Consider the following 25,592-nt stretch of genomic DNA (forward strand, 5'->3'; position numbering starts at 1 on the left):
TACAAAAATTGGAGAAGGTATTCAAGTTGTTAAGGCGGTGAGGTTGTGTGTGTGTGTGTGTGTGTGTGTGTGTGTGAGAGAGAGAGAGAGAGAGAGAGAGAGAGAGAGAGATTGTGTGAGTGTAGTGTGTGTGATGTGCTCTTGATGTGAACCAGTAAAACACACTTGTAGGCAGGAAAAGGCAGAAAGGTGAATTACAGGAGAAAAATCAGTAGAAGGTCTTAAGGGGGACAGACTGAAAGGAAAGAGTGAAGGGAGGAAAGGTAGAAATGAGAACAGTTAAAGTCATTTAATAATACCACGCAAGCCACTGGCCTAACTGCAAAGAAGGCAAGAAGGTCGCAGGGTAAAGAAGGCCTCCTCTAAGTGTCATTTCAGAAGGTGTGGGTGAAGAAGGTAGAGAAAAAGATTGGGGATGGGAGACACGCAAGAGGAAAACATCAAATTGGGGACTGCTGAGATGGGGAATGGAACACGAACATGGTATGGAAGGAAGGATACTAGCCGCCTACAAGTGGGGAAGGAGAGCATCCGGTTGGGTACCCAGGCAGCAGCGAGCGTGTCCGGGGTGCGGCTGGCCCAGCCCGACCCCGAAGGGCTGGCGAACGGGGACGCCTGGGACGGGCGCTGGGTCGGGGAAGGTTGTGGGGGCAGAGGGGGAGGTGTGCGCTGTGTTTGGTGATGTCATTGCAAGTCAGTGAGCGGTGAAATTTAACACCGGCCGGATTTGCTTGGCTCCTCTTCTTCCAGGCAAAAGCAGCCGGCAGCAGTCAACGCCGAGCTCCTGCAGTTGCCACCGGCCCCCTCGCACCGACTTGATTTCCGAAGTGGGTGTGTGTGCTTGTTTGACAAATGTTCGGGCGCGGGCTCTTTCCAAGGACTTCCTCCCCCACTTCATCTCCTTCCCTACCCCCACCCCTTTCTCCTCCCAGGCCCAAAGCAGAGGACTCCACTGGAGTCACAGAGTCGCCTTTGAACCGCAAGTGAACTTGAGTGCTGCACTAGCAGCCAGGCTCTCGCTGCCGCCGGCGCCCCGCGGCCTCCCAGTGAGGTTTACCTCCTCGCCCGCCCTCCCCGGGGAGCGCAACCCTGGGCTCGTTCGTTACCGAGCCAGAGAGCTAGGAAGCTTGTCCTCCCCTTCGGGTGCTATTTCCTACCTCCTCCCGACTTCACCGCTCCCCCCCCCCCCCACTTTTTTTCTTGTTGCGGGTTTGGAGCATGGTTTTCATGTGATTGTTTTTTCCCTTTTTCATGGACAGTACCTGCACCCTAAGCAATTCAGAGTTGGCTTCTGTTTTCCGTTAGCGCTTTGCTGCACGGACAAATGCATACAAATGCATTTAGGAGCCCACAGAACAAGGCGTGGAAAAGTCTCCCCCACGGCAAAAACGTAAGTAGCCCACCCGCCGGGTAGGGTAGGGGTTAGACCAACCCCTCTCTCCACCCCCTGGTTCTGCTGAGCCTGATGGAGACCTGAGGTCCGGCTCCTTGGCACTTTTTGGCGTTGGGAGCGGGCGAGTACCCGCGGTATAGTCCCCATGTCTTCTCAGCTTGTAAAATACCGTGTTTGAAAGGATGCCTTGTGCCAGCAGATCTCAGAAGTTTATGCTAAAGCGATCTTTTGGCTCGAGAGGGAAAGTTCGCTGGAGCGAGTCCCGAGGTCCAGGGCAGCGGCTCCCGAAGCTCCAGAGCTCGGCTCCGACGATCTCTCTGGCTCCAGCTCCCGCCGCCCCCGCGCCCTCCTCCCCTTCTCCTCCCGCAGGGCCCTGTCGAGGTCCTGCTTCCCCGAGGTGCTTCTCAGGGCGTCCAGCCTGGCGATTGCTGTGACACTAGAGATCCCCCAGGGTCGGTGTGCGCAGCCTGGACCACTGGACACAGGCGTGAGGAAGGGTTGCCAGTTGGGGGAAGGGGGTAGCTGCAGAACCTCGGGCGTCGAGGGGTTGCTTTACCCACGGGCTCAGAGGCAATCCCCTCTTGTTAAAAGGCCAACAAACGTTGCCCATCAGAGCCGAGGCTGCGCCCTGATCACTGCCCTGTCACTGGGGAAGTGGCACTCGCGGCAGGAACTGGGGAGGGGAACAGGACACGGGGGCGGGCCTGCTCCTCCTGGGGAGGTTTTGGGCGGGTCCTGACGGGCACCCCACCTCCCTTTTGGGCGCTGTACCTGCTCCCATGCCTTCACTGGGAAAAGGGCGTGGACCAGGGGTTGCGCGGCTTTGGCTGGATGCCCTGGTCCCCCTGGAAGAGGTCAGTGGGTTACACAAGTTTGCTTCTGGCCCCTGGGTGAGAAGGGTGAAGCGGCTGTGGAAGTCTTCTGCAGAGAGGCTGCCCCTCAGGAGGGAAGGTGGGAGGAGTGCAGGGAACAGAATTGACCGTGTCAGCTGAGGGCAGGCGGAGGCGGGGTGCGGAGAAAGAGCGCCTTGTGGTAGTGTTTGTATGAACATGTGCTTCCCAGCCGCATGCTGCCCAGCCTGGCTGGGGCTCGCTCGCGCGCTCTCCTCCGACCCCTGGAAGCCTCGCTGCTGGGCTTCCCAGCTGACCAGATGCACCTCCCCGCACACCCCCATCCCCATTCAACAGTGAAGAGGAAACCTCCCAACCTCCTCAACCCCGTGCGGGCAGCGCGGTGCTGGAGGCTGGGGAGTCCCGGGAGCGAGTAGAGGTCAAGCTCTGCGGGTTGCCTTCTCAAAGAGGCTCACGCAGGTCGCATGGGGTTCCCAGGCAGAAGATTTCCCGCCGCTGTTCTCGATAAACATCCCTCTGTGTGGACCAGCTTGGAGAGTCGGGGGTTGCAGCCGATCCTGCGAAATTGACAGATCTTCCCGCTGATCAGGGGCGGATGCAGAGAGGCTCTAGCCCCGCTAGCCTGGAGACTCCAGGAGAGGCGGATGCGGAGAGGCTCTTGCCCAGCCAGCCTCCGCATCTGCCCTCCTGCCGCTCCCGCCCCGAGGGCTTTCCCTCTGCCACCGCGCGAGGCCCACGCTTGTGACTAACACCCCCCTTGGTAGTTGTGACCAACCTCCCGGGTTAAAGCAGATCTGCTCCTGGGTTCTGTCTTGTCTGGTTTACACTTCCCTTCCAGACGCTCCCAGAAAAGGCCCTGCATAAATTCTTGGGCAGTTTGGGGTTTGTAAATTGGGTCCAGATGATTGGGGGGAGGGAGGCAGAGAAACCAAATAGAATGGATTGCACCGGAGGAACTTCTGAAGAAAAATTATACAACGTGGAATGGGAAGAGAACCCTTGTGCAGAGACGTGGGGATGAGTAGCAGGTTCTGGATGAAGGTGTTTGTCTCTCATGACCACCAGAGGCCTTGCAGCCCTTGGTTATCTCATAATATCCAATTTGTTCTATTACAGGGGCCATTGGGGATGGGCTGCAGAGAATTAAGGGTAATCCATAATTACATCAGATTACAGAACTCACAGCTCCAACCACACACATGCAAACTTGGGAAAGTTAGTTAATGATTGGGCTGAAAAAATTGTTTCTAGAAAATCCAATTTTCATAAATAATTTGGAATTTTTCAGTTTGAAAAATAATGCCACCAACCCTTCGAAGTTTGAGGCGGGGCTTGGGGGCGGGGAGCTGGATTTGGAAGAAGTAGCTGATTTATAATGTCAGGCCACTGAATTAAACCTTGAGTCTCTGATGAAATCCCTGAGTTTTATTTTCCTTTTGTGGTGATGTTTTGTAAGAGAGGGAGCGCTTTTTAAAATCACAGTTCTGATTAGTCACCGAAAAACATTTCCAGTTTAAAACTGGATCTTTACAGACACTTTCTTTCATGGGGTCTTTTATATGGGTTGCCTAATGTGAATTTGTAGAATTAAAAAAAGGAAATGAAATCTCAAAGTCAGCTTTAGATACCTCAATTTGACATATTATCAGAAGGTCTCCCAGGCAGGCTATTATGGTAATTAAAGACTTTTATAACCAAAAAGAATTTTTGGAATATAAAGCTCTATTTCCTAGATGGCATGAAATTCTATTTTTTAAAGTTGCTTATCTTTGTGTTCAAATAAATTTTTAAAATAAACTGATGACTCAGGGAGAGGAAATGTAATTTATGGAAAGTACTTTTGAGTGTCATTTAGACATTCTGCTTGGTAATTTGTGAACTGCAGAATGAAAGTAAATTTTATTATGGGAATTAGAATAGCTGTGCTAGTTTCCTTGCCATGCCTTCCAACTATGACTTATTTTAGAATTTGTAACTCTAAGTGAGAACTAAAGACAATTTTATTTTCATTCTCATAAAAGGCTAACATTATTCTGTCATTCATTTATTCAATATTCATTAACATATTTATTCAACACATGTTTACTGAGCTCCAACTATGTGCCCAGTGTGGTTCTAGGCAGTAGAGATACAATGATGGAGTATGACAGATGCACAATTGCTGCCCTCCCAATGTGTCCAGTCTAATAGAGGAAATAGTAAATGAAACAACCAAGTATAATGAAATGAGAGGAGGATATATACATGAGGGGAACCTAGCAGTCTTGGATGGGTGGATAGGGGAGAAAAGGATAATACTGGAAGGAAAAGGCAACCAAAGGAAATGAAATCTAGACTGAGACCTTAGTGAAAAGAACATGAAATTTTCCAGACAGAAGGAACAATAAAAGGCTCACAAATGAGACAGCACAGTGCATTTGAGGACCTGAAAGAAATGAAGTTGGTTGGAGTACACATTCTAGGGAAGAAGTGACTGGAGCTGGAGCTGGAGAGATAAACAGAGACCAAATTCTGAAAGGCCTTTAAACCATGTTTAACAACTAGAGGTTAGGGAGACTTGACTTTTCTTGATTTTGGGATTGGAGTATAGATAGAAGATACCAGAGAATTTATGTATTTGTTGAAACGCAAGACCACCTGATAGTTTCACTGGAAGATTATCTGATTCATTAGTTCATTTGAAAATCTTTATCTAACACTAGTATGTGCCAGGAACTTTACTAAGCTAGGCAGTAGTTTAACACTCCCTGTGATATTACTAGGACACTCTAGTTTAGCTGTATTTTTCTTCTCTCCTACTGACTGGACTCTAGACACTTTGGCTATATGAAGTTTTAAGCTTTTATCTCCCTTGCACTGCATGGATTGCTTGAATTCTTGGAATTTAATGAAAAGCTCTACAGGTTGAGTACTGCTCATCTGAAATGCTTGAGACCAGAAGTGTTTTGAATTTTGAATTTTTTCAGATTTGGAATATTTGCATATATATATAAAATGAGATATCTTGGGGATGGGACTGAAGTCAAAACATGAAATTCACTTACGTTTCATGTACAGCTTATACACATAGACTGAAGTTAATTTTATAAAATATTTTTAGTAATTTTTTGCATGAAATGAAGTTTTGACTGTGACCCATAAAGTCAGGTATAAAATCATTCCAGTATGGCATCATTTCAGCCCTCAAAACTTTTCAGATTTTGGAGCAGTTAGGACTTTGGATTTTCAGAGTGGGGGTGCTCAACCTGTAGTACACCTCACACTGGTTTAGCTATACAACTACCACCTGAGTTGAATTAATAGTTGGAAAAATTCTTTGTAAGTAAGTTAGTGACAGTACTACTTTGCTCCCTGAATCATTCAACTTTATGTTCACTGCTGTGATTGAAAACTCTTTTTTTTTTCAGTTATTTTGAGAACAAAGAACAGAAATTTTACTATTTCTGGATCTTAGTAGCTAGTAAAGAGCAAAATCTGTAAAGCTCTCATGACTTACAGAAGTTTTGGGCATGTAAATGTAGGGTGGTAGAGATTGTTGAAATTATTAATGTATATCACGTGTGTGTTTTTTTCAGATTTGTTCACCATTTTCAATTGGTTTAAAAGAAGGCCACCAACTCATAAAAAGTTGCCTATTCACAAGATTTCAGAAGTCCTTCCCACTATTATAAATTGAATCTATGTAGGAATGAGCATCAGTAGCCTGAAGACATATGTTATAATACCTAAGAGTCTCATGGGTACCCTAAACGAAAAAGATTCCTCAGATTACCCTAAAGCAACTTGGATCCTTTGAACAAAGAGGAAGTTGAATAACTCTAAGAATCATTTAGGAATGATGCCTGGGATGAATATTAGTCATTTACATGTTCTGAGTATGGTCTTTGGATGTATATTTTCTGTCTTCTCCTCTTTAGGCCTTTACCCTTACATGTCTGGTTATGTTTGGACTGTGGCTGGTGTCAAACTGAAAATGTGACTAGCAGCCAGACTCATGCAGAGTGTTTCTTCTTTTGTTAGATATCAATATCATGGGTCATATTTTTTGAGCCTTTATTAAGTGTTTGTTACCATATTGTTGACTTCTTTTGGATATGGTCTGATTTTGTTAAATGTCTGAGTAACTATGACTCTGTAACTTTGTATTAGTGACACATGGTCCACATACACAAACCAGTGAATGCAAACAAACATGCTTTGAATATTTGAAAAATGTTCATGTTTAATATACCAACTAGACTATTTGTGGGAGTAAACTAAATATATGAATGAATTAACAACTTAGTAGACTATTTTAGGTTACTTAAATAGTATTGGACCAAAACCATAGGAAGACCTTTACAGTTTTGTGGTTAAACAACAAACCTTTTATATATATGTATGTGTACACACACACACACATATATATATATAACATTTTGCTAAGTAATTTGTTTTTTGTCTTTTAATGCCAGTATACTAATATGATCCCATCATACACACAAATTACAGGATTTTACATTTGGAATGTAAAACATAAAAACATAAAATTTGTATTATGTCATCACATAATAGATGAGTCAGCTAAGACCCAGAAGAGGACAAAGAACAGCTGCTTCCCTAGAGGACTCTACCATCTACTGCTAATGTGGCAACTTGATAAGTTTTATTTGTTTAGGAAATGTATAGTAAATGTAATATCATAAGGAGAAAAATCCAAAGAAACAAACAAACCTAGTCCATTAGACATTTCCCAAGAATCTTGGATTCATTAAATACCCATTTTACACAATGATGAAGTTTGGCTCTTTACCAAATTGACTATGTCAATGAAGCTTCATCCTTACTTTGTGTACCCACTTCAAAGACAAGAAAGCTAAAATGAAAAATAGGAAAAAAAAAAAAGAAAAAGAAGACTTCCATATATGCTACCATAGCAGATTTAAAAAATTCTATTTCCCTTCTCTCTCTTTGGATATCTAACTAAAATTGCCTGTGTTTTATTTTATTTTTTCCAAGTATTAAAAGAATCAAGTCTATAAGGAAAAAGCGAATTCCTCAGTCATTTGGAGATAATACTTTTGATCATTTCCTTTTAAAAAGTATTTACTGTCAATTTCATGTAACACGTGGGTACACTAGAGATAAAGATGAAGACCTGCTGCTTGCTCAGATATTTACTTTCATAAAAGGTAGGACTTATAGGGGTATAATAAAGTCACAATTAATGTATCAAAAGTACAGAGATGGGGGAAAGACTCATTCTCCTTTAGAGATGATGGGAAACTTCATGGAGCAAGTATTGATTTAATTAGGCTTTGGGTATACTTAAGAATAATAGGTGGAGACTGGGAGGGCATTTCAGACATATACAAGCTCTTCCCAGCAAATGGAGAATAACTTGGTATGACTGGAACTTTGGAGATATCAGGGGTAGTGGGATCCATACTGCTGAAAAAGGAAATTGAAGCTGAATAATAAGGGCCTTGAATGCCTTGTAAGAAACTTTTCCTGTTCTTTTTCAGTTGGCTATTAGTTTTGGTTGTAACTAAACAAAGAGAAAGAGAATCTGTTTCCGTCATTGATCTCTACCACTCAATTAGTCATCAGCTTTCATACATAGGTACATTTACGTAAGGTATGGCTCAACTGATTTGTCATAATCCCCTAGGATCACCTGTCTAAAGAAAGATGTTTGATGTACTCAGGTTTTCCTGCCTCACACCAGGAATGAACTTGTTAACATGTTTATTTCCATTTTTCTCCACTGAGGTCATTGGGGAAGTTGATGAGTTTGTTGAATTGCTAAATGAGCAGTGCTGGCTGTTGTAATCGTCATTAGTTATTTTTAAGGGACAAGTGCCTGTTGGGTTGTTTCTATGCATCTGAGTGAGCCTGATTACCTTGGGCAGGTGAGACATGCCTCCATTCACATTCGACTTTCTACTTAAGACAGCATAATTCAGATGCGCCATCCTTCATTGACTGTAATCCTAAGTAAGCAGTTTCTTAATCTCACTGATATGTATCCTGCCAGTTATATGTTTAAATATAAGTTCGAAAGGTAAATAGCCTCCTTACTCAAGCTCTAAATCACATTAGGATACATCCTGGAGAGCCCACACATCATTTTAATCTTGCACAATGGTCCTCAACCTTGTTTGCACATTAGAAACACTGGAAAATGTTTTAAAATGCCTGTGCTATGGACACATTAAAATCAGAATCTCTGTGGGGCAGGGAGAGAAAGATCCAATTATTAGTAGTTTTTAAAACTCCCCAGGTAGGCCAGGCACGGTGGCTCATGCCTGTAATCCCAGCACTTTGGGAGGTCGAAGTGGGCAGATTACCTGAGGTCAGGAGTTCGAGACCAGCCTGGCCAACATGGTGAAACTCCGTCTCTACTAAAAATACAAAAATTGGCTGGGTGTGGTGGCAGGTGCCTGTAATTCCAGCTACTTAGGAGGCTGAGACAGGAGAATTGCTTGAACCTGGGAAGCAGAGGTTGCAGTGATCCGAGATCGTACCACTGTACTCCAGCCTGGGTAACAAAGAGTAAAACTCTGTCTCAAGAAAACAAAAACAAAAACAAGACAAAACTCCTCAGGTAATTCCAGTGTGCAGCCAAGGGGTAAAAAGATCCAAACAGGCAGACTTTATATCATCTCTTGAGGGTCATTTATTTTAGAGTGGTGGTCCTCAGAATGTAGTCCCAGATCAGTAGCATCAGCACATGCAGGAAGTTGTTATAAATGCATATTCTTGAGCCCCACCCCAGACATACTTAATTAGAAATTCTGGGGGTGAGGCCCAGTGATTGTTCACAAGTCCTTCATGTGATTCTGATCACACTAAAGTTTGAAAACCACTGACCTAGTGCAGTAGAAAAGGATTTTTAAAGGGCCAAATAAAAATTTAAGGGTCATGTCATGTTATAAAATTAGATATATATGATTTGAGCAAAAGTAAAATCTATTTAGATATATTTTAATAACATTGTAAATGTAAACACAGTGAATGTTCTAAATAGTTTTGTCTCAGAGTTTGGTACACATACAATCTGCATTAGAATCACCTAGTTAAAATGTATGCATCCTGGATATCCATCGCAAATTTTGAATCATAATCTCTGTGTTGGGGCCCAAAATCTGCATTTTTTACAAGTTGCTCAGGTGAGTTTAACATTTGGGAACCATCCATCTAAATGAATAATGTCATATATAAGAATGTTTCATAGGCCTCATTGCAATATATGGTTTAGTTACTTATCCATATCAGCTGAAATTTCTGCAATGATTCAGTTGATTTGTTTGTAGAGTTAGTGACAGTTGTTAAGTATTCTATCAAAACCTTGTCTTATAAGAGCTGTGCTATGGACTAAGTATGGCCATAGAATGTTCAATTTTAGAATTACTAACAAAGGATAAATACCATTTTAATACAAATGAGATTTGTGTTCCATTATAAATAGTCTGATTTTATATTTGCTGGCTTAAACTTTGTAAAAAGATCATCTTTCTTACATTAAGATGCTCCTTATACTAGTTGGTAAAGGTAAAAACATCTTATTAGTAATAAATAGAAAATGTACCAATTACTACGAGCACATCAGGAATGTAATAAAAAGGAATTAATGCTTTATAGACAGCTCTATAATCACTCCTTGCAGAACTGCATTTTACAAATACATCATTTGAACAGTCCCTGGGTTAGAATCAAAAACAGAATCAGGGTCTATATTAGCAAAATTAGGTAATGAAGTATTGTTTTCAGCCTGCTTATCATATCTCTTCAAAATTATTTCTCTAATTTTCATTTTGGAGGTAGATACAGCCAATTATGAAGAATGTTCAGCAAAATTTGTTAAAAGTTTGGTTATACTAACAATGTCACAAAATATTTTTGCTTAGAAACCTCATCAATACAAATGGACATTTTAATTTGTAGTGATTGGGTACTGTGCTTATAGCTACTACTAATCAAAATGCTCAGTGTTGACATCTACAGGTCATTGCTATTTTCAAAACCAAAGAATCAGGAATCTAGTACCAGTAATTTAAGTATGATATTCAAATGACTTTCACATATAACCATTAATTTAAACAAATAAATAGCTGGTTCCCTCAATTTATAGTCACTATAGTTAAGCAACTATAATTTGCATTATTTTTGTGGAAAATTCTATTACTTTGTATGAAATTGCATACATGGTAATTTAACATAATATATGATAATAATACTACCTACACTAGTTCACAATTATCGAATGTTTCCTATGTGCCAGGTACTGTTTCCTGTGCTTTACATGAACTTTTTAAGTTAATCTTCAGAAAATCTTATGAGATAGGTTTAACAGATAAAGCAACTAAGGCACAGAATGGTTAAAAAGTGTGCCCAAGTCGCACAGTAAGTGGCAAAACTGGAATTTCCCTTCAGAGCCTTTGGTCTTAACCACTATGAATATTAAAATATCATGCTATTTAAAATAAACGCTTAATTCTTAATCTTGCGTAGACTTTGTTTTGGATTTTATAAGACTGTAAATGTCCAACTAGTAAGTTTTTCCCAAATGTTTTTTTCTTTTCCTAGGAAACCACTTCTTCATTTTATTGTGCTATGTGTGGCTGGGGTTGTTGTTCATGCACAAGAACAAGGTAAGAAAATTACCTTTTAATTTATTTGCTTACTTAAAAATTCTACTTCCAGACAGCAAAAGTACATAACTTTTAACTCATCATAGCCTTAAATTCAACATTAAACAATAACAAAAATTCCACCCAGTACCATGAGAATGTATGGTTAAAAAAACCAATTTTGGGGGGAAATATGACCTTTAAGAAATTACTCATATCTTCTGTCTGTGAAATTGCTTACATTTTTAAGCAAACTCTATAAAAGAGAAGTTTTGTACAATAAAAAGGCTTTGCTTGTGACTTCATTTTAAGTGGGAGTTCTTGGGGGTGGCAAACTGTGACTGCATTACCTTTGCACTTCTTGATACAACAAAAGCATATAATAAATGTTCCGTCTAGATTTGCATCATTAAGAAACAAAATGGAATTTGCATAGTAGTAGGCTTAGGATTCTATTTAATTCAAATGGGGAGGTTTAGAAAATAAACCTAAACCTGTTTTGTTTGTGCCTGCTAGTTAATTATTCTGGTAGTATGATGATAGAGTTTCAGGAGTATGTATATCCTAATTCATTCATTTAAACATGATTGAAGCATCTTGTATTTCCTGTGTAATATCCTATTGCCAATGATTGAAAATGTAAATAAGATAATGTCTCTAGCACCAAAGTGAAAAAAATGCCTTTGTCAAAGGTGAAAAACATACTAAAGTCAAAGAGAAAAATCCTAGAACTATGCTGGAGAAAGTAAGAAAAATACAAGTAAACAAATTAGAATGAAATATGTGCAAGGTAGAGAGAAGCCAAAAAGGCAGAGTTGTATTCTGGTTGACCAAATTGACAAGTAGATACAGATAAATATTCTTTCAACTATTACATAGATGAATTAAAATATTTCTTAGGAGACATTTTCTAAATCTCTTTTATGGGAAATGATTAAATTAAGCCACATGTCACATGTAACTTCATGAAAAACTATTACTGACCAAGGCATTTAGGTTACTTCATTTTGCTTGAAGTAGTCATGAAGAGGAGAAAAACTCTCTCTTTTAATTTATTGGTATTATCACTGTTACTGTTTCTGAGAACTTACTATGAACTACTAGTCACTGTGCTAGTAGAATATACATTTTCTTCAACACTGCCTCATCGCAGGGTTTTGTAATTATGGCCATGATAGGACAGCTGAAACTAAGATTAAGGAGAATAGGTAACCACCTCCAAGTAACAGCCTAATGAATGGTAGAACCAAGATTTGAGCTCCTATTTTGACCGCAAAGTCTACAAATTCCTTAAAATTGAGACTCCTAGAGCCACAGAGAAGATAAGGAAGAATACAATTATTAATTAAATGTATATTTTGTATCATGTCCTTTGCTGGTACTTTACATATATTATTCTAATCACCATAATGAACCTACATAGTACATGTTATAGATGAAGAAACTGAGACTCAAAGAAGTGGCTCACCTATAGCTTAGATTTGAATCTAGGTCTGTCAATCTCTGAAGACAAAACTCTTTCTCTTAAACATCCTCTAGCTTCACATTTGCCAGCCACTGGCATTACGAGTTTAATAATTTACCAAATATATTATTATCAAAATATTAGAAACCCATGCAAAGAAAGATACAGGGAAAATTAAATATTTATGAATAGATTTTTTAAAAATCTAGAACCAACAAAAGTAGCAAATGAAAGAAACAATATACTTCTTTCACCCTTAATATCTCATTTACGGAATGTAAAATATGTTCTTTTATTTCAGGGCAAGCATCATAATTTTCAGTCTTATAGACCTAAAATTTTATTGCCAGTTCTTAACAAAAAGAAAAGTCCTTTAGAAAACCTCTCAGACTTTAGAAAATTGAATATTTTTGAGCACAGGAAAGAAATGGAAATAGTATACTATCAGAAACTTAGAAACACTTTTTTCCTAAAAGAAATTTTGTGATTAAATTGGCATGATGCAATTTGTAACACCTAATCAGGAGATTGGAAAACCATTATCAGAAAAATTGTGTTTTTATATGATCACAGATATTATTTATATTCATATTGCTGAATATGTTTGAGTGAGAGATATTCTAAGTTAGACTTATCAGAAATAAATATTTGTGTGCTTATGAGATTTTTCAAAACTTAAAAAAGTATATCAAAGAATTACAAGTACTGTACAAAGTTTAAAGGCCAAATTGTATGACAAAACATATAACAAAAAGTAGTGTCCCTTCCCCTTACCTACTCCTGCTATTCTCTGCCCAAACTCTTTTAGCACCTTCTTTTGGTTTTAACATCTATATTTAATACTATAATGTTTAAATATTATATTGACTTCCTATTATTAATGATGAGGATTTAACATTTCTATACTATTTTCTGTGTCTTCTTTTCCTCCTTCTATTCTCTCAATATAGTTTTATCCAATTTTTGGTTAAATTAATATTCACAATGCAGCTTATTATGACCATGTGCATATTTTTTTAATCACTGAGCCATGTACATTTATATTTTTTTCTTGTAAATATTACAAGATTGCCTCCTTTTCTGTTTGCTTTATGTTCTATGTCACTATCACTAAATCTCAGATATTTTGAAATATATTTTCCCCAAAAACACACAAAATACTCCAGAAATTTGATTTTTTCTGAGAGATATTCCTTCTGCATGCTAAAATTCTGCTCTGCTGTGGACCAGTAGTTCTCTAAGCTTCCAGTAGAGCTGATATCTGTGTTACATGGAGTTCTTGGAACTCTTATTTCATTTTTCATAGCCTATTTCCTTATTTGGGTGCAGCATATCCTCCAGTTGCATCCTGAGAATATGCACTTGGGTGGTGCATTTTTAAGAACATTCCATTTCTGAGAATGTGTTTATTCTCAGTCTTATACTTAGAGGTAGTTCAGGTGAGTATAAAATTTTAGGCTGTAAATATTATTCCCTCAGAATTTGAAAGATTTTCATCTTTTGCCTTTTTTATCTGGCTTGCAGACTTTTAAAATCTTATGTTATATTAATTCTTGATCCTTTATAAATGACCTTTTAATTTCCCTTTTAATCCCTTAAGATCATCTATTTATCTTTGATGTTTTGGAATGTTACAATAATCTTTCTTGATACAGGTCTTTTTACAACTCATTGTGCTAGGCACTTAGTAGGCCTTTTCAGGGTGGAAGCATCCTTAATTTTCTGGGAATTTTCCTGTATTATGTTTTTCTTACTGATATATATATTTCCTCTTTCTTCAATATCTTTTAAATATTAAATCTTCAGTGTTGGGCTCTTTATTTTCTTATTTTTAGATCCTATTTTCCGTCTTTGTTTTATGTACTACTTTATATGAGATTTTTCATCACTTACTATTCCAAACATTTTGTTTAATTTCTTATTTCTTCTGTTTAAATTTTTAAGGGTTTTTTTTTCCGCTGAGACTAGTCCTTTTTTTTTTTTTAAGCATCCTGTTCTTATTTCTTTGATGCAATGTCTACTCTTATCGCTGTAAGAATAAGAATGATGATTTTTTCAACTTTTCTTCTGCTCTCTGCATTGTCTTTGTTCTAGATTTTTGTATTGGTCTGTCTTTTATGTTGGAGAAGTTATTTATAAGTATGCAGCATTTCTGTTATCATTTAAAAGTAAGACACTGGCCAGGTATGGGGCTCATGCCTGTAACCCCAGCACTTTGGGAGGCTGAGGTGGGCACATTATCTGAGGTCAGGAGTTTGAGACCAACCTGGCCAACATGGCGAAACCCCATCTCTACTAAAAAATACAAAAAAAAATTAGCTGGATGTGGTGATATATGCCTGTAATCCCAGGTACTTAGGAGGCTAAGGCAGAAGAATTACTTGAGCCCAGGAGACGGAGGTTGCAGGGCACTGAGTTCGTGCCAGTGCACTCCAGCCTGGCTGACAGAGTGAGACTCTGTCTCAAAAAAATTTAAAAAAAGAAGAAGAAAAAGAAAAAAAAGTAAGACACTAAAAATATGCTTAACAACTGTTTGCATGGGTAGGCTAGTTAACTGAGATGTTTCACATAGAGGATGACTAAGTAGAAATCTGTCTGACTATTTTGTTAGGCTACACATGTCTGAGGCTGCAGAACTTCTCTAGAGAAGAATCCTCCAATATCTTACTTGTAGAATATAATCCTGGTTGCCACTGTTATTAGAGTTAAGTGATATAAAGAGGTTCTTGGGTTGGTGCGGGGAGGATTGTCTCACAATTTTGTATGTCAATTTTAGCCAAATTCTTTCTCAATATGGTGCTTCCCTTCCATTTTCCTGTATGATTGATTCAATGTTTCTATGTCATTAACCTTTGGTCTCCTTCAGTCCGGAAGCTTCTTATACAAACTTTCAATCCTCCACCCTCACATATCCCCAACCCCCAATTTGAAGTCTCATTGCTGAATTCATTGATTTGGTACCTTCAATTCTTGAGCCTTTTCAGGATTTTGCAATATGAATCAGCCTGCCTGTCATTAGCATTTGCCTCTGTAAGCCCTTAGGTTCAGATTTTTCAGTTCTGGTAATTTCTTCATGTGCTTTTCATTTTCCAAAAATTTGTTGATATATTTTGTCTGCTGTTGTTTCTTCTACTCATTAACTTTGTCCCTGTAGTTTTAAACCACATTTCCTTATTCTCATTTGAGTAAGATTTTAAGAATGAGAAGAAATAAGCATCTATGTGATTTGTCATGGTTTCAGTAAATTCCCTTAAATTTTAACACAGCTAAGAAAAAACATTTTAAGTACCTTATTAATAGATGTAAATTGTAAGTTTTCTTTGTCCAAGTTTTAGGTGTAATCTAATGAATAAATGATTCTATCTCAAGAAAAATTAATTTTGTAAGCCTGAGTTTTCTGAGGATTTGACAGATATAGATACCTTTTCTTACCTGATATGTGTATTTTCATTATTACTTTGTCTGTGTTGGTGGGCCGGCTGCCAGTGAGATGCTGGCATAGCTACAACACTTCTCTGCAATGACTTGCACCATGCATAATGTGTAACTAATTCTTAACATGCACATCTTTCTCAGGTTCACGATCCCTAGGTGCAAAAACCACATGTGTAAATATCTCCGTGTAGAATACTCATCTCGAGGAAGAATTTCCCATAGAAATTAATCTGAAATGTGTTTATTGTTAACAGAAGCAGTTCATTGTAGCTGCAGTAACTTCAAGTCCTTTCTGCACAAACACTTGTATGGGCACTTAGCCGAAACTTTTATACATAGCTTAGAGCTTCATTTCTCATTTTATAAATAAACTTGAATTTATCTCTTTATACAGAATAGACGTGCTATTTAAACTAAGAATAGTTTTAAGAAACAATTGCCACCTTTAACATAGCCAGTGTGATGATGGTATTTAAGCACAGGTGTTCCAGAGCCAGCATCTTGGAGGTCTGGTCCAGCTTCAACCATTTATTAGCTAACTGACCTTGAGCAAGTTTCTTAAATACTCTGAGCCTCTTTTTTAACAACGCTAAAGTGAAGAAAATAATAATACTTACTACACAAGGCTGTTGTGTGGATAAAACAACACATGTAAAGTGTTTAGCTTTGTGCCTGTTACATAAGGATACAATAACTTTGAGTAGAAGAAGGGGAAAACTCCAGATCCTTTTTTTCCCCATATCCTCATAATATTTGAAAAAATGAAATAAAGTGGTTTATTTTAAACAATTTCCTTTAGTTCCTTAACTCAGTGAACTGGAGCTGGGAAGCTGTGTTTGAGTCTTGATTCTGACATTGACTATTTAGCTGAGACTATAAAAAATAATACAAAGCGGATATTGGGCAATTGTCTAGTTAGTTTGTTTAGTTTACTAGTTTAGTCAGTTTGAGTAAATTGGCAAGAAAAAGAAAAGTATGTTGATGCCTGTATAATTGGTCTCATTTGCAAATTTGGTGACTTTATTTTAAACAATCATATTTGTTCTTTCCTACAAACTGGAAAGAATATAGCTTTGGGGACTTAACTGATAAAGACATATGAAAATTTAAAACAGTGAGAATTCATTAAATTTAAGTGCTATGTTATATTAATTCAGTGATTTAATAGTTAAGAGTTAGCTCTGTAACTTGTTATAATTTATAAAGTGATACATTACTCCTTTTTATCTAAAAATTGATAACTTTAAGTATTTTAAACTACCAATTACTAAGAAATGTAAAAATCTCCCCATTTTGAGGGAGTAAACATAATTATACAATTCTTCTTCTTCCAATTATTTGTGATAGAGTATCACTGAATATTCACACATATAATGGTTCTTTGGTTCTCTGTACTTGTAAAACGAGGATAACCATTGGATCTCCCATATCTATTTCTTTAAGCATATACTATATTCCCCCCACAGAGTCAATTGATACAGTCACTGAGTTTAGAGTCAAAGACTTGGTTATGAGTCATAGTTTTATCCTCTACTAAGACTTAATTTCTCCTTTCTCCCTCCCTCTTTCTCCATCCCTCTTTCTCAATCTACTTCTTCTCTCTCCTCCCTCTCCCTCCCCCTTTCTCCTTCTCCCTCATCTTTCTTTTATTCTAACTTGCGATAACAATATCAGTGCTGCTTACTCTACAAGTTTCAAATGAAAGACCATAAAGTTTGGGCTGTCTGTGTCTACATAGTATGTAAGCTTAGAAGACTGATTTCATTAGCATACTAAGAGAGGATCTATTTCTCATTAGTGTTTAACGAAACAACAAACAAAAATTGTGCTGATGCCTTAAAGGGGAGGTAACGTCTTGAACTGAGCCTTGTAGGATGAATAAAGATTGGAATGGAGGGATATACTTAGCAGGACTCTGACAGGATGAGATTAAAAAAAAACAAAACAGATAAGCTTTGTTATGGCAAGAAATTCAAGGAAGAGTAAATACAGAGAGTGGAGAATGCTGTGAAATGGGCAGATATATCAGTGAAGAAAAAAATGAGTAAGGGGTATATCTTAATCTGTTCTCATGCTGCTGATAAAGACATACTCAAGACTGGGCAATTTACAAAAGAAAGAGGTTTAATGGACTTACAGTTCCACATGGCTGGGGAGGCCTCACAATTATGGTGGAAGGCCAGGAGGAGCAAGTCACATCTTACCTCGATGGCAGCAGGCAAAGAGAGAGCGTGTGCAGGGAAACTCCCCCTTATAAAACCATTAGATCTAGTGAAACCCATTCACTATTGCAAGGAAAACATGGGAAAGACCTGCTCCCATGATTCAGTCACCTCCCACCAGGTCCCCCCCACAATATGTGGGAATTCAGGATGAGATTTGGGTGAGGACACAGCCAAACCATATCGGGCTAGTATAAAGTTAGAGAGCTGTCCCCAAGACCACCCTTACTTCTGACACTAGCTTCAAGTTAAGGGGTCCCCAAGACTACTCTGAGCCTCAGTGATACTTTAGAAGGACTCACAGAACTTACCGAATTTGTTATACTCAGAGAATTCACTGAAGCGTTATATTCACAGTTAAGAATACAGATTAAAATCAGTACAAGGACACAGATTAAAATCAATATATTCACAGTTAAGGATACAGATTAAAATCAATACCTGGGTTTAGAGCATCCCAACAAGAAAGAACAGTAAGTACAAATGCCATGAGTTTAAAATTAGTTGGGTGGATTTCAGAATGAAGGAAAATACTAGTTTGGCTGGAGCAAAGTTAGGTAAGATAAAATGATAGGAGATGTGATCAGAGAGATAAGAAGAGAATAAATGGCATAGGTGTCTTATACCTTGGAAAGCCATTGGAGGATTTTGGTCAGAAGACTGGCATAATCTACTTTACAATATGAAAAGATTATTCTGCTTGCTTGTGTGGTTGTAAGACTCTTCACTGAGAGAAGCACTCAAGTAAGAAAAATGAGGTTTGGGGAAAATACATTGAAGTGGAAATGCTTTTGGAACATCTGATTTCTATTGGATAAATTCAATAGACAATTGGATATGCAAGCCTAGAAGAGAGGTTTGTGAGTCAGCATATGTGGTTGTTGTAGCCATGGTTTGGATGAAGTCATTAGGCTTGGTATTTACAGCAAAAAGAACAAGGCGTTGTCTTGGTGACACCACCATTTATTTTACACTTCAGAAGCAAATAAAGGAAGGAGATACTGTCAGTTCTGCTGTTAGGTAACACATGCCTTTCCTAAATTTCACCATGATAAGAAATTGGCTTTAGATGACTGCCTGCGTGCAAATTCTGCCTCTGCACTCCCTAACTGGGTAAGCTTGGGCAGATAATTTAACTTTTCTATGACTTACTTTTCCTAACTCTCACATGGAGATAACAACAGTGCCTACTCATACAGTCGTTGTGCGAATTATGTGACTTAAAATATTAAATTTCTTAGAATAGTGCTTGGTACAAGGAAATTTAGTAAATGCTGCTATAATTCTTACTTTTTAAAAATGTAAAGTACCTAATATAGTGCTGGGTTGATCATTAATATTCTTTAAATGGTAACTGATTTTCCAAGTGACATGAACTGGATTGATTTTTTTATATAGGGCCACTCACAAAACAAGCAATTTACTTCAGACAACTTAGTTATTTCTTGTTAACATTGGTACGAAATACCTAAATTCAACCCCAAATTATAATTTGGTGATATCTAAGTCCAGGTATAAATTAAATGTTAAAGAGTCTGACCTCTGAGTGAAAGCCTTTCTTCTTCTTCTCTCCCCCACCCCCATTTTTTTTGTCTCCAGTTCTCCCCAGCTCCACTCATATGTGCCTTCGACCCTTAAGTGTTCTTTAGTCTCTCTTCTCTTATCATCTTGCTCAAACACATTTGCTAAGTGTATTCATACTCAGGTATGAAAGCTTAAAATTAGGATGACAATTTGATAATTTCACTTCAGGTACCAATTTTGGTGGCTATCTAGAGAGTATTCCTCACTGAGATTTCTGTGGGGTAAAAGTAATACTGCCATGATTAATTAGTGAGGTTTGCCAAGGAATATGTGGAGTGGTGTGGGGAATATAATAGCTGAGAGGTCGTGTGGTGGAGCAGTCAAGAGACTTTAAAGCCATATTGATTGGGCTCAAATGCATCTCAACCATTTATCAGCTGTGTGACCAAGTTATTTAATCTCTCTGTGCTTCAGAGATTTTTCATTTGTGAAATGGGTGCAGACTTTAAGTATAAACTTGAAACCAAGAGATATTATCTTCCCACTTTTGTTCTTGGATATCATACAGAAGAAAAAAATGAATGAAATAATAAACTTAAAAATCACTTTCAGCAAAACTAGGGGACTAATATAATCTGCAAACCCCCAAAACCCCCAAAACCCCCCAAAACTCCCAAAAACCCCTCTGCTCAGAAAAGCAGAGCCCATATGGAATAAGGTCAATAGTGAGACTTCAGAAAGCACCAGCAAAACCAGACTTCCTGAAGGTGAGAAGCACACCCCAAAATATACCTTTAGCACATGTACACAAGTGCTACAGGGTCTGGGGAAGGCAGAAGCTGCCAAGGGGAAAGTATAATAAAGAAGCACAGATAATAGCTAAAAAGGATCAGTGGGGACAGATCTCAGAAAATGCAAAAATCTGCTAACTGAGATGAAGGATTCATTCTGAAGCATATACCGATATGAGGGCATATGGAGGAAGGAGAATGAAGGGTTGTACATAGAGCTGACTGCAGAAGTCCTCCTGGACTAGATTTGGTTTAGAGAAGAAGGTGGGGCTAGAAGCCATTTGAATGAAACTGGTAGTACCAGAGCAGAGCTTTTGGGTTTTGAGACTTGGAAGTCACAGCCCATCATCTTCTTCTGCCAGCATCTTGCTATAAGTTGCTGGGCTAGGAATTAATGAGTTAAAGGAGTTGGCACAGCACAAGTAGAAATATACAATAAGGAAACATGTAAGGAAAAGCAGCAAAAATGAGAATGTACACACAAAAAATGTTGCTGTTAAACCAACAAATATTCTGACCAAATATGCCCCCCTTATCACCTATACAGAGAAAGATACTAAGGCAGAAATGAAAGAACTCAGGGAAAAGTAAAAGAAGGCAAGATATTAAAACAATATGAATTGTGAGCTTGTAGAAGTCAGTAAAGAAGTCATAGAAAAATTACCTCATAAATCTAGATGAAATTGGAAGGAGCACAAAGGGAAGTTATACTTTCAAGGAAACAGTAAAGAAACATAAGAAAATCAAACAAACAAAAATAAATTTAAAGAACATAATAAAAAGGATTACAGAGAAATGATACATATAGAAGACAACAATGATTTAACATACTCATAATAGGAATTTTTAAAGAAGAAAACCAAAACCATGAAATAGAACCAATATTCAAGGATACAATTCACTAAAAGTTTGCTGAAGTAAATTTAAAAAAGACTTGAATCTATGCAATGAATGGGCATACTGAGCACCTGAAAACATTTATCAAGAATGGTCAATATGGAGCCATATTCTAATAAAATTACTGCATTTCAAAGATAAAGAACAACTCTTTCAAGAATGTTGGTAAAAATACGGAGTCACTTATAAGGAGAAAAATATTTAGCTGACTTCAGATTTAGAAGGACCACCTGAGAACCATGGAACTACAGCTGCAAGATATTCAAGGAAATAAAGTATCATGAAATAATTTTATATCTCACGAAATTTAAGGTACAAGTCTACAAAAAATCAATTCTGAAAAGGAACAACACTCGGGAAATGTTCCCATAAACCCTTCTTGAGGAAACTAATAGAGGATAAACTTCAGCCAAAGAGAAGTGATTGGAGAAGCTACTACAAGAGTCCAGCTCTATTTGTCAAAAGAAAATGTGGGAAAAGGAAAAATATAAATGCCATACAAACTAATAATGTGGGAATGGTACAATTACAGAAAAATAGTAGGAGAAGAGAGTAAACATGTGGAGAGTAGATTAATTTTGCTGATTGCCGTATCTGAAGAAGCTAGGCATTAAATATTATATGGTTGGTAAATTAGATGAAAGAAATATAAGGATATTTAACAATGAAAAGATAAACACTAAGAAAGATACTCCTATTGACTAATATTAGAGGGTACGGGAAAGGGTTAAAGGGAGGAAAATAAAACATTGTTCAAAGGAAAGAAGTAATAGATATGTCTAATGAAAGGACTAGGGGCATCATATACATTTGAAATTTTAAAGGAAAGCCTTAGAATAAAAATACAAACCCTTCTAAATCTCAAAAGACATATACAAAGCAAAGCAAAGGAAACAAACTACATAGTGAAAGACTTCAAAAAATTAAAGTGGTAAAACATAAAATAATACAACAGATTAAACAAACCATCGTATTAGCAAATGTAGATAGATTTAGTTTATATATTCAAAGAAAAAATTCAGATTGGATAAAAAAACAAATACAAACCCTTTTTCTTTACCTAAAGCACAGCGTTTCAAAGTAGATGAAAACAAAAACAAAGGCAAAGGTGTATCAGACAAATGTAAACAAAAAGAAAGTCTATCGAGGGAAGCTTAGTCTTACCACCAGTTAAGGTAACGCCAAAAAAAAAAAAAAAAAACCAATAAACTAGACATAGAAGTTCTTTTTGTAATTCTGAAAGGTGCAGTACTCAATAAATATGTGAACTGTATAATTATCTGTGCATAAAAACCATGACATCAATATTCATAAAGCAAAGACCACAAGAGAGAAAAGACCAAATAGACACACTACTGGTAAGAGACTTTACCTCTCAGTTGGTGGCAGATTAATTGTATAAAAATAAACAAGAATATAGAGGATATAAATTACATAAACAATGATATACAACTGGTATGTATTAAATTTTGTGCCTTGAAACACCTTTCCAAGTACTTATGAAATGTTATTGAAAATTGATCACTCATGAGGCTAATTGAGTTTTAAAAAAGAAAGTGCTGATTAGACACCATTCTCTGATCATAATGCTATTAAGTTAGATTTTAATAACAAAAATAAGAAAACAAAAAGACCTTTCCAACTGAAAATATAAAACTTTTTTTCTTAAACCATTTGGGTCAAAGAGAAAATACAAATAAAAATACTTTCCAGAAAACAACAAAAATGCAAGTGGTACATATTGAAATCTAGGAGATGCAGCTAAAGCAGCACTCAGGAAAACGTATAGCTTAAATGCCTTCATTATCAAGGAAGAAAAGAACAATAAAGAACTAATTACTCATCTTCAGAAATTAGAAAAAGAGTAAAATTAAACAAAATAAAATGGGAAGAGATAATAAAGATAAATGCTAAAGTTAATGATATAGAAAACAAACAAAAAAATAGTAGATAAACAAATCTGAAGGCTGTATAGATTTGAAATGACCAATAATGACACCGACTTAAGAATAAATAGAGCAAAATATTCAAAATTGGAAAAATGAGACAGAGGGCCACAGGCATAGGAAAACAAAAATAATTGTAAGAGATTATTAATTATGTGAAGATTTCTGGGTAATACATATGAAAGCCTAGAGGAAATTTATTATTTCACAGAAAAAATGTAAATTTCTAAAATCGTCTCAAGATGCAGTTGAAAATTAGAATAAATCAATTAACATAGAAGAGATTAGGAAAGTGGATGAAGCGCTATCAGTGAAAGAGCCAACATTATCAATTTGGTTTAGAGGTGAGTTTTTGTAACTTTTTGGGGAAAAATGTAATTTCAAAGGTTACTGAAATTGTTTTAGGCTATAGAAAATAATGAAATTTCAGTATTATTGTCTGATAAAGATAAGACAATAAGTGAAAAACACTGACCAGTCAACTCATAAATATTGATGCAGTGATTCTACATAAAATTATTAGTCAATAATCCAGCGAGGTATCAAGAGAATACCGTAAAACTAATAAGATTTTATTTTAGGGATGCAATCATGGTTCAATAACAGGAAATTTATTCAGTAATAAGTGTTCAAACACATTTGATTTTTATAAAACAACTATTTGTCATGAAAGCTCCACTAAAAATAGAATTGGAGGAAACATACATATAAAGAAACATTGAAAACACATATATGCTTTTTAAAGTTTTCAAATAATACTCTTCCCGATAATATTTCTGTATAATAGGAACAGAAATTTGAAGCACTAGATGGCAGGGGTTCTTGATAAATGCAAGGGGAGATGTTTCTGGGGCAGCGTGCAGCCCTTGATATAACACATGTATGATTCTTTTTTATATATGTAGTTTATCTGGTATCTCAGAATTATAGCTTTCTGATACTTTATGATCATATATACTTTAAATTTAAGCATTGTGATTTCCACAGAAGCAGTGTTCCTTCCATAGTTTACTTCTCAGATTGAGCTAGGCATACCCTTAGAGTTAGGTAACCCTGGGTGACGATATCCAATGTCACAGACTAACATAGCTAGTTTCAGCACTGTAAATTTTCACTGAAGATTGGGGATGAGTACAATTAGCTGATTTAGCTCCTAAGTAAGGTATATTGTATATTGAAACAACCAGACATATTATGGATTAAAGTTTAAATTTTGCATGAATTATGATGATAAAACATAAGAAGTCAAAGGTTTTTTTTTTGGTGATTATATGGGGACTCTTTGAAATATTTCCCTAAATTCCTGGAGGTGCATATAATTCTACACTGGTGTTAGGAATATTTTGGTGGAAAAGTTTGAGACACTCTGTCTTACAATATCATAGATATAAATGTTTTTATCCTTTAAAACTGTCATGAAATTACAACTATTTTATTGATAAAATGATGGTTGTTCTAACCTTAAAACACTTGAGTGTTTTGCGAAGATCTCTGTTAGAAAACATTTAAATCGCATCGCTAGATTACACAGGAATGGCATTCAGTAATTTCATTGTTGTACACAGTTGTGAGATATGGGAACTGAGATTCTCCCTTATCTTTTGTTATTTGTAATAAGCATGCATTATCAAACATCTACTAATTTCCTATAAAAGGAAAAAGTAAGGTGATGCCAAATGTTCCTGGCTAATCTTCAAAAACTTTTATTTTTTTCACTTATCACAATTCTCTAACATTTCTGATTGGAGATGATTATATTTATGCAAAGATACAGATGGGAAATTTATAACCCAAAGAATAATAAAGATCATACAGCTGACTCTGCCATTCTGTATTTTAAAGACAGAATTCGTCATTCTTTATAAGTGATATTTAAATTTATATCACTCCAGAGGTGAATATGAGACCTGGTCAGATTGCTGTGGGGCAAATTCATTCATTCAGAAATTACAGGACTATTTGCAAGGCAGGTGCTGAAGAGATCTAATAATGAATCAGACAGATCCAGTTTTCCAGAAGCTTTTAATTGGGTAAAGGAGACAAACAATATACTATTGGTAATATTACAATGAATAATAAATCAGATGAATCCATAATTATATCAAATCCATATTATGTAAAATGCATATTCAATAATAGATATTGAAAGAGTCCAAAAGTTGGATAAAAGTTACTCTGGAGGACTGGAAAAAAGTGGAAGAAAGAGAAGCTTGGAAGGAACAGAAAAAGCAGAGTGATTGCCAATAAAATGAATTTAAATTCTTTTATCCAGGAATTATCAAAGGACTTTGGTAACCAGAGTACTTTAAGTGTAGCACACACTTAAGATAGTAGGCATTGGGAAAGCTTCCATGCAACTTGTAAATTCCCAGAAGGTTAGAAGGAAAAACGGCCTGAAAAATTATACTTTAAGGGATCTTGTGAATCTGATTTATAAAATGCTTTCCAAATCACAA

General features: G+C 37.0%; 1 protein-coding gene across 20 annotated transcripts in view; it reads left to right on the plus strand.

The window, feature by feature from the left end:
- The first annotated feature begins 710 nt into the window (after positions 1–710).
- LOC105482774 (collagen type XXIV alpha 1 chain) overlaps positions 711–25,592 on the plus strand; it is a 421,145-nt gene continuing 396,263 nt past the window's right edge. For 4 of the 20 annotated variants that reach the window (XM_024793110.2, XM_071086830.1, XM_024793111.2 and 1 more), the window contains exons 1-3: positions 714–831; positions 1,260–1,390; positions 10,813–10,877. In XM_024793110.2, coding sequence (XP_024648878.2) covers positions 1,335–1,390; positions 10,813–10,877 — 121 coding nt within the window. In that variant the 5' untranslated portion in view covers positions 714–831; positions 1,260–1,334. Of the gene's footprint in view, positions 832–949; positions 1,047–1,194; positions 1,391–2,163; positions 2,248–10,812; positions 10,878–25,592 lie in introns of those variants that run through there. The other 16 variants (XR_011617622.1, XM_071087000.1, XM_011743095.3 and 13 more) reach the window with 11 other exon arrangements.

Source organism: Macaca nemestrina, chromosome 1, assembly GCF_043159975.1.
Source record: "Macaca nemestrina isolate mMacNem1 chromosome 1, mMacNem.hap1, whole genome shotgun sequence".
NCBI classification, from domain to species: Eukaryota; Metazoa; Chordata; class Mammalia; order Primates; family Cercopithecidae; genus Macaca; species Macaca nemestrina.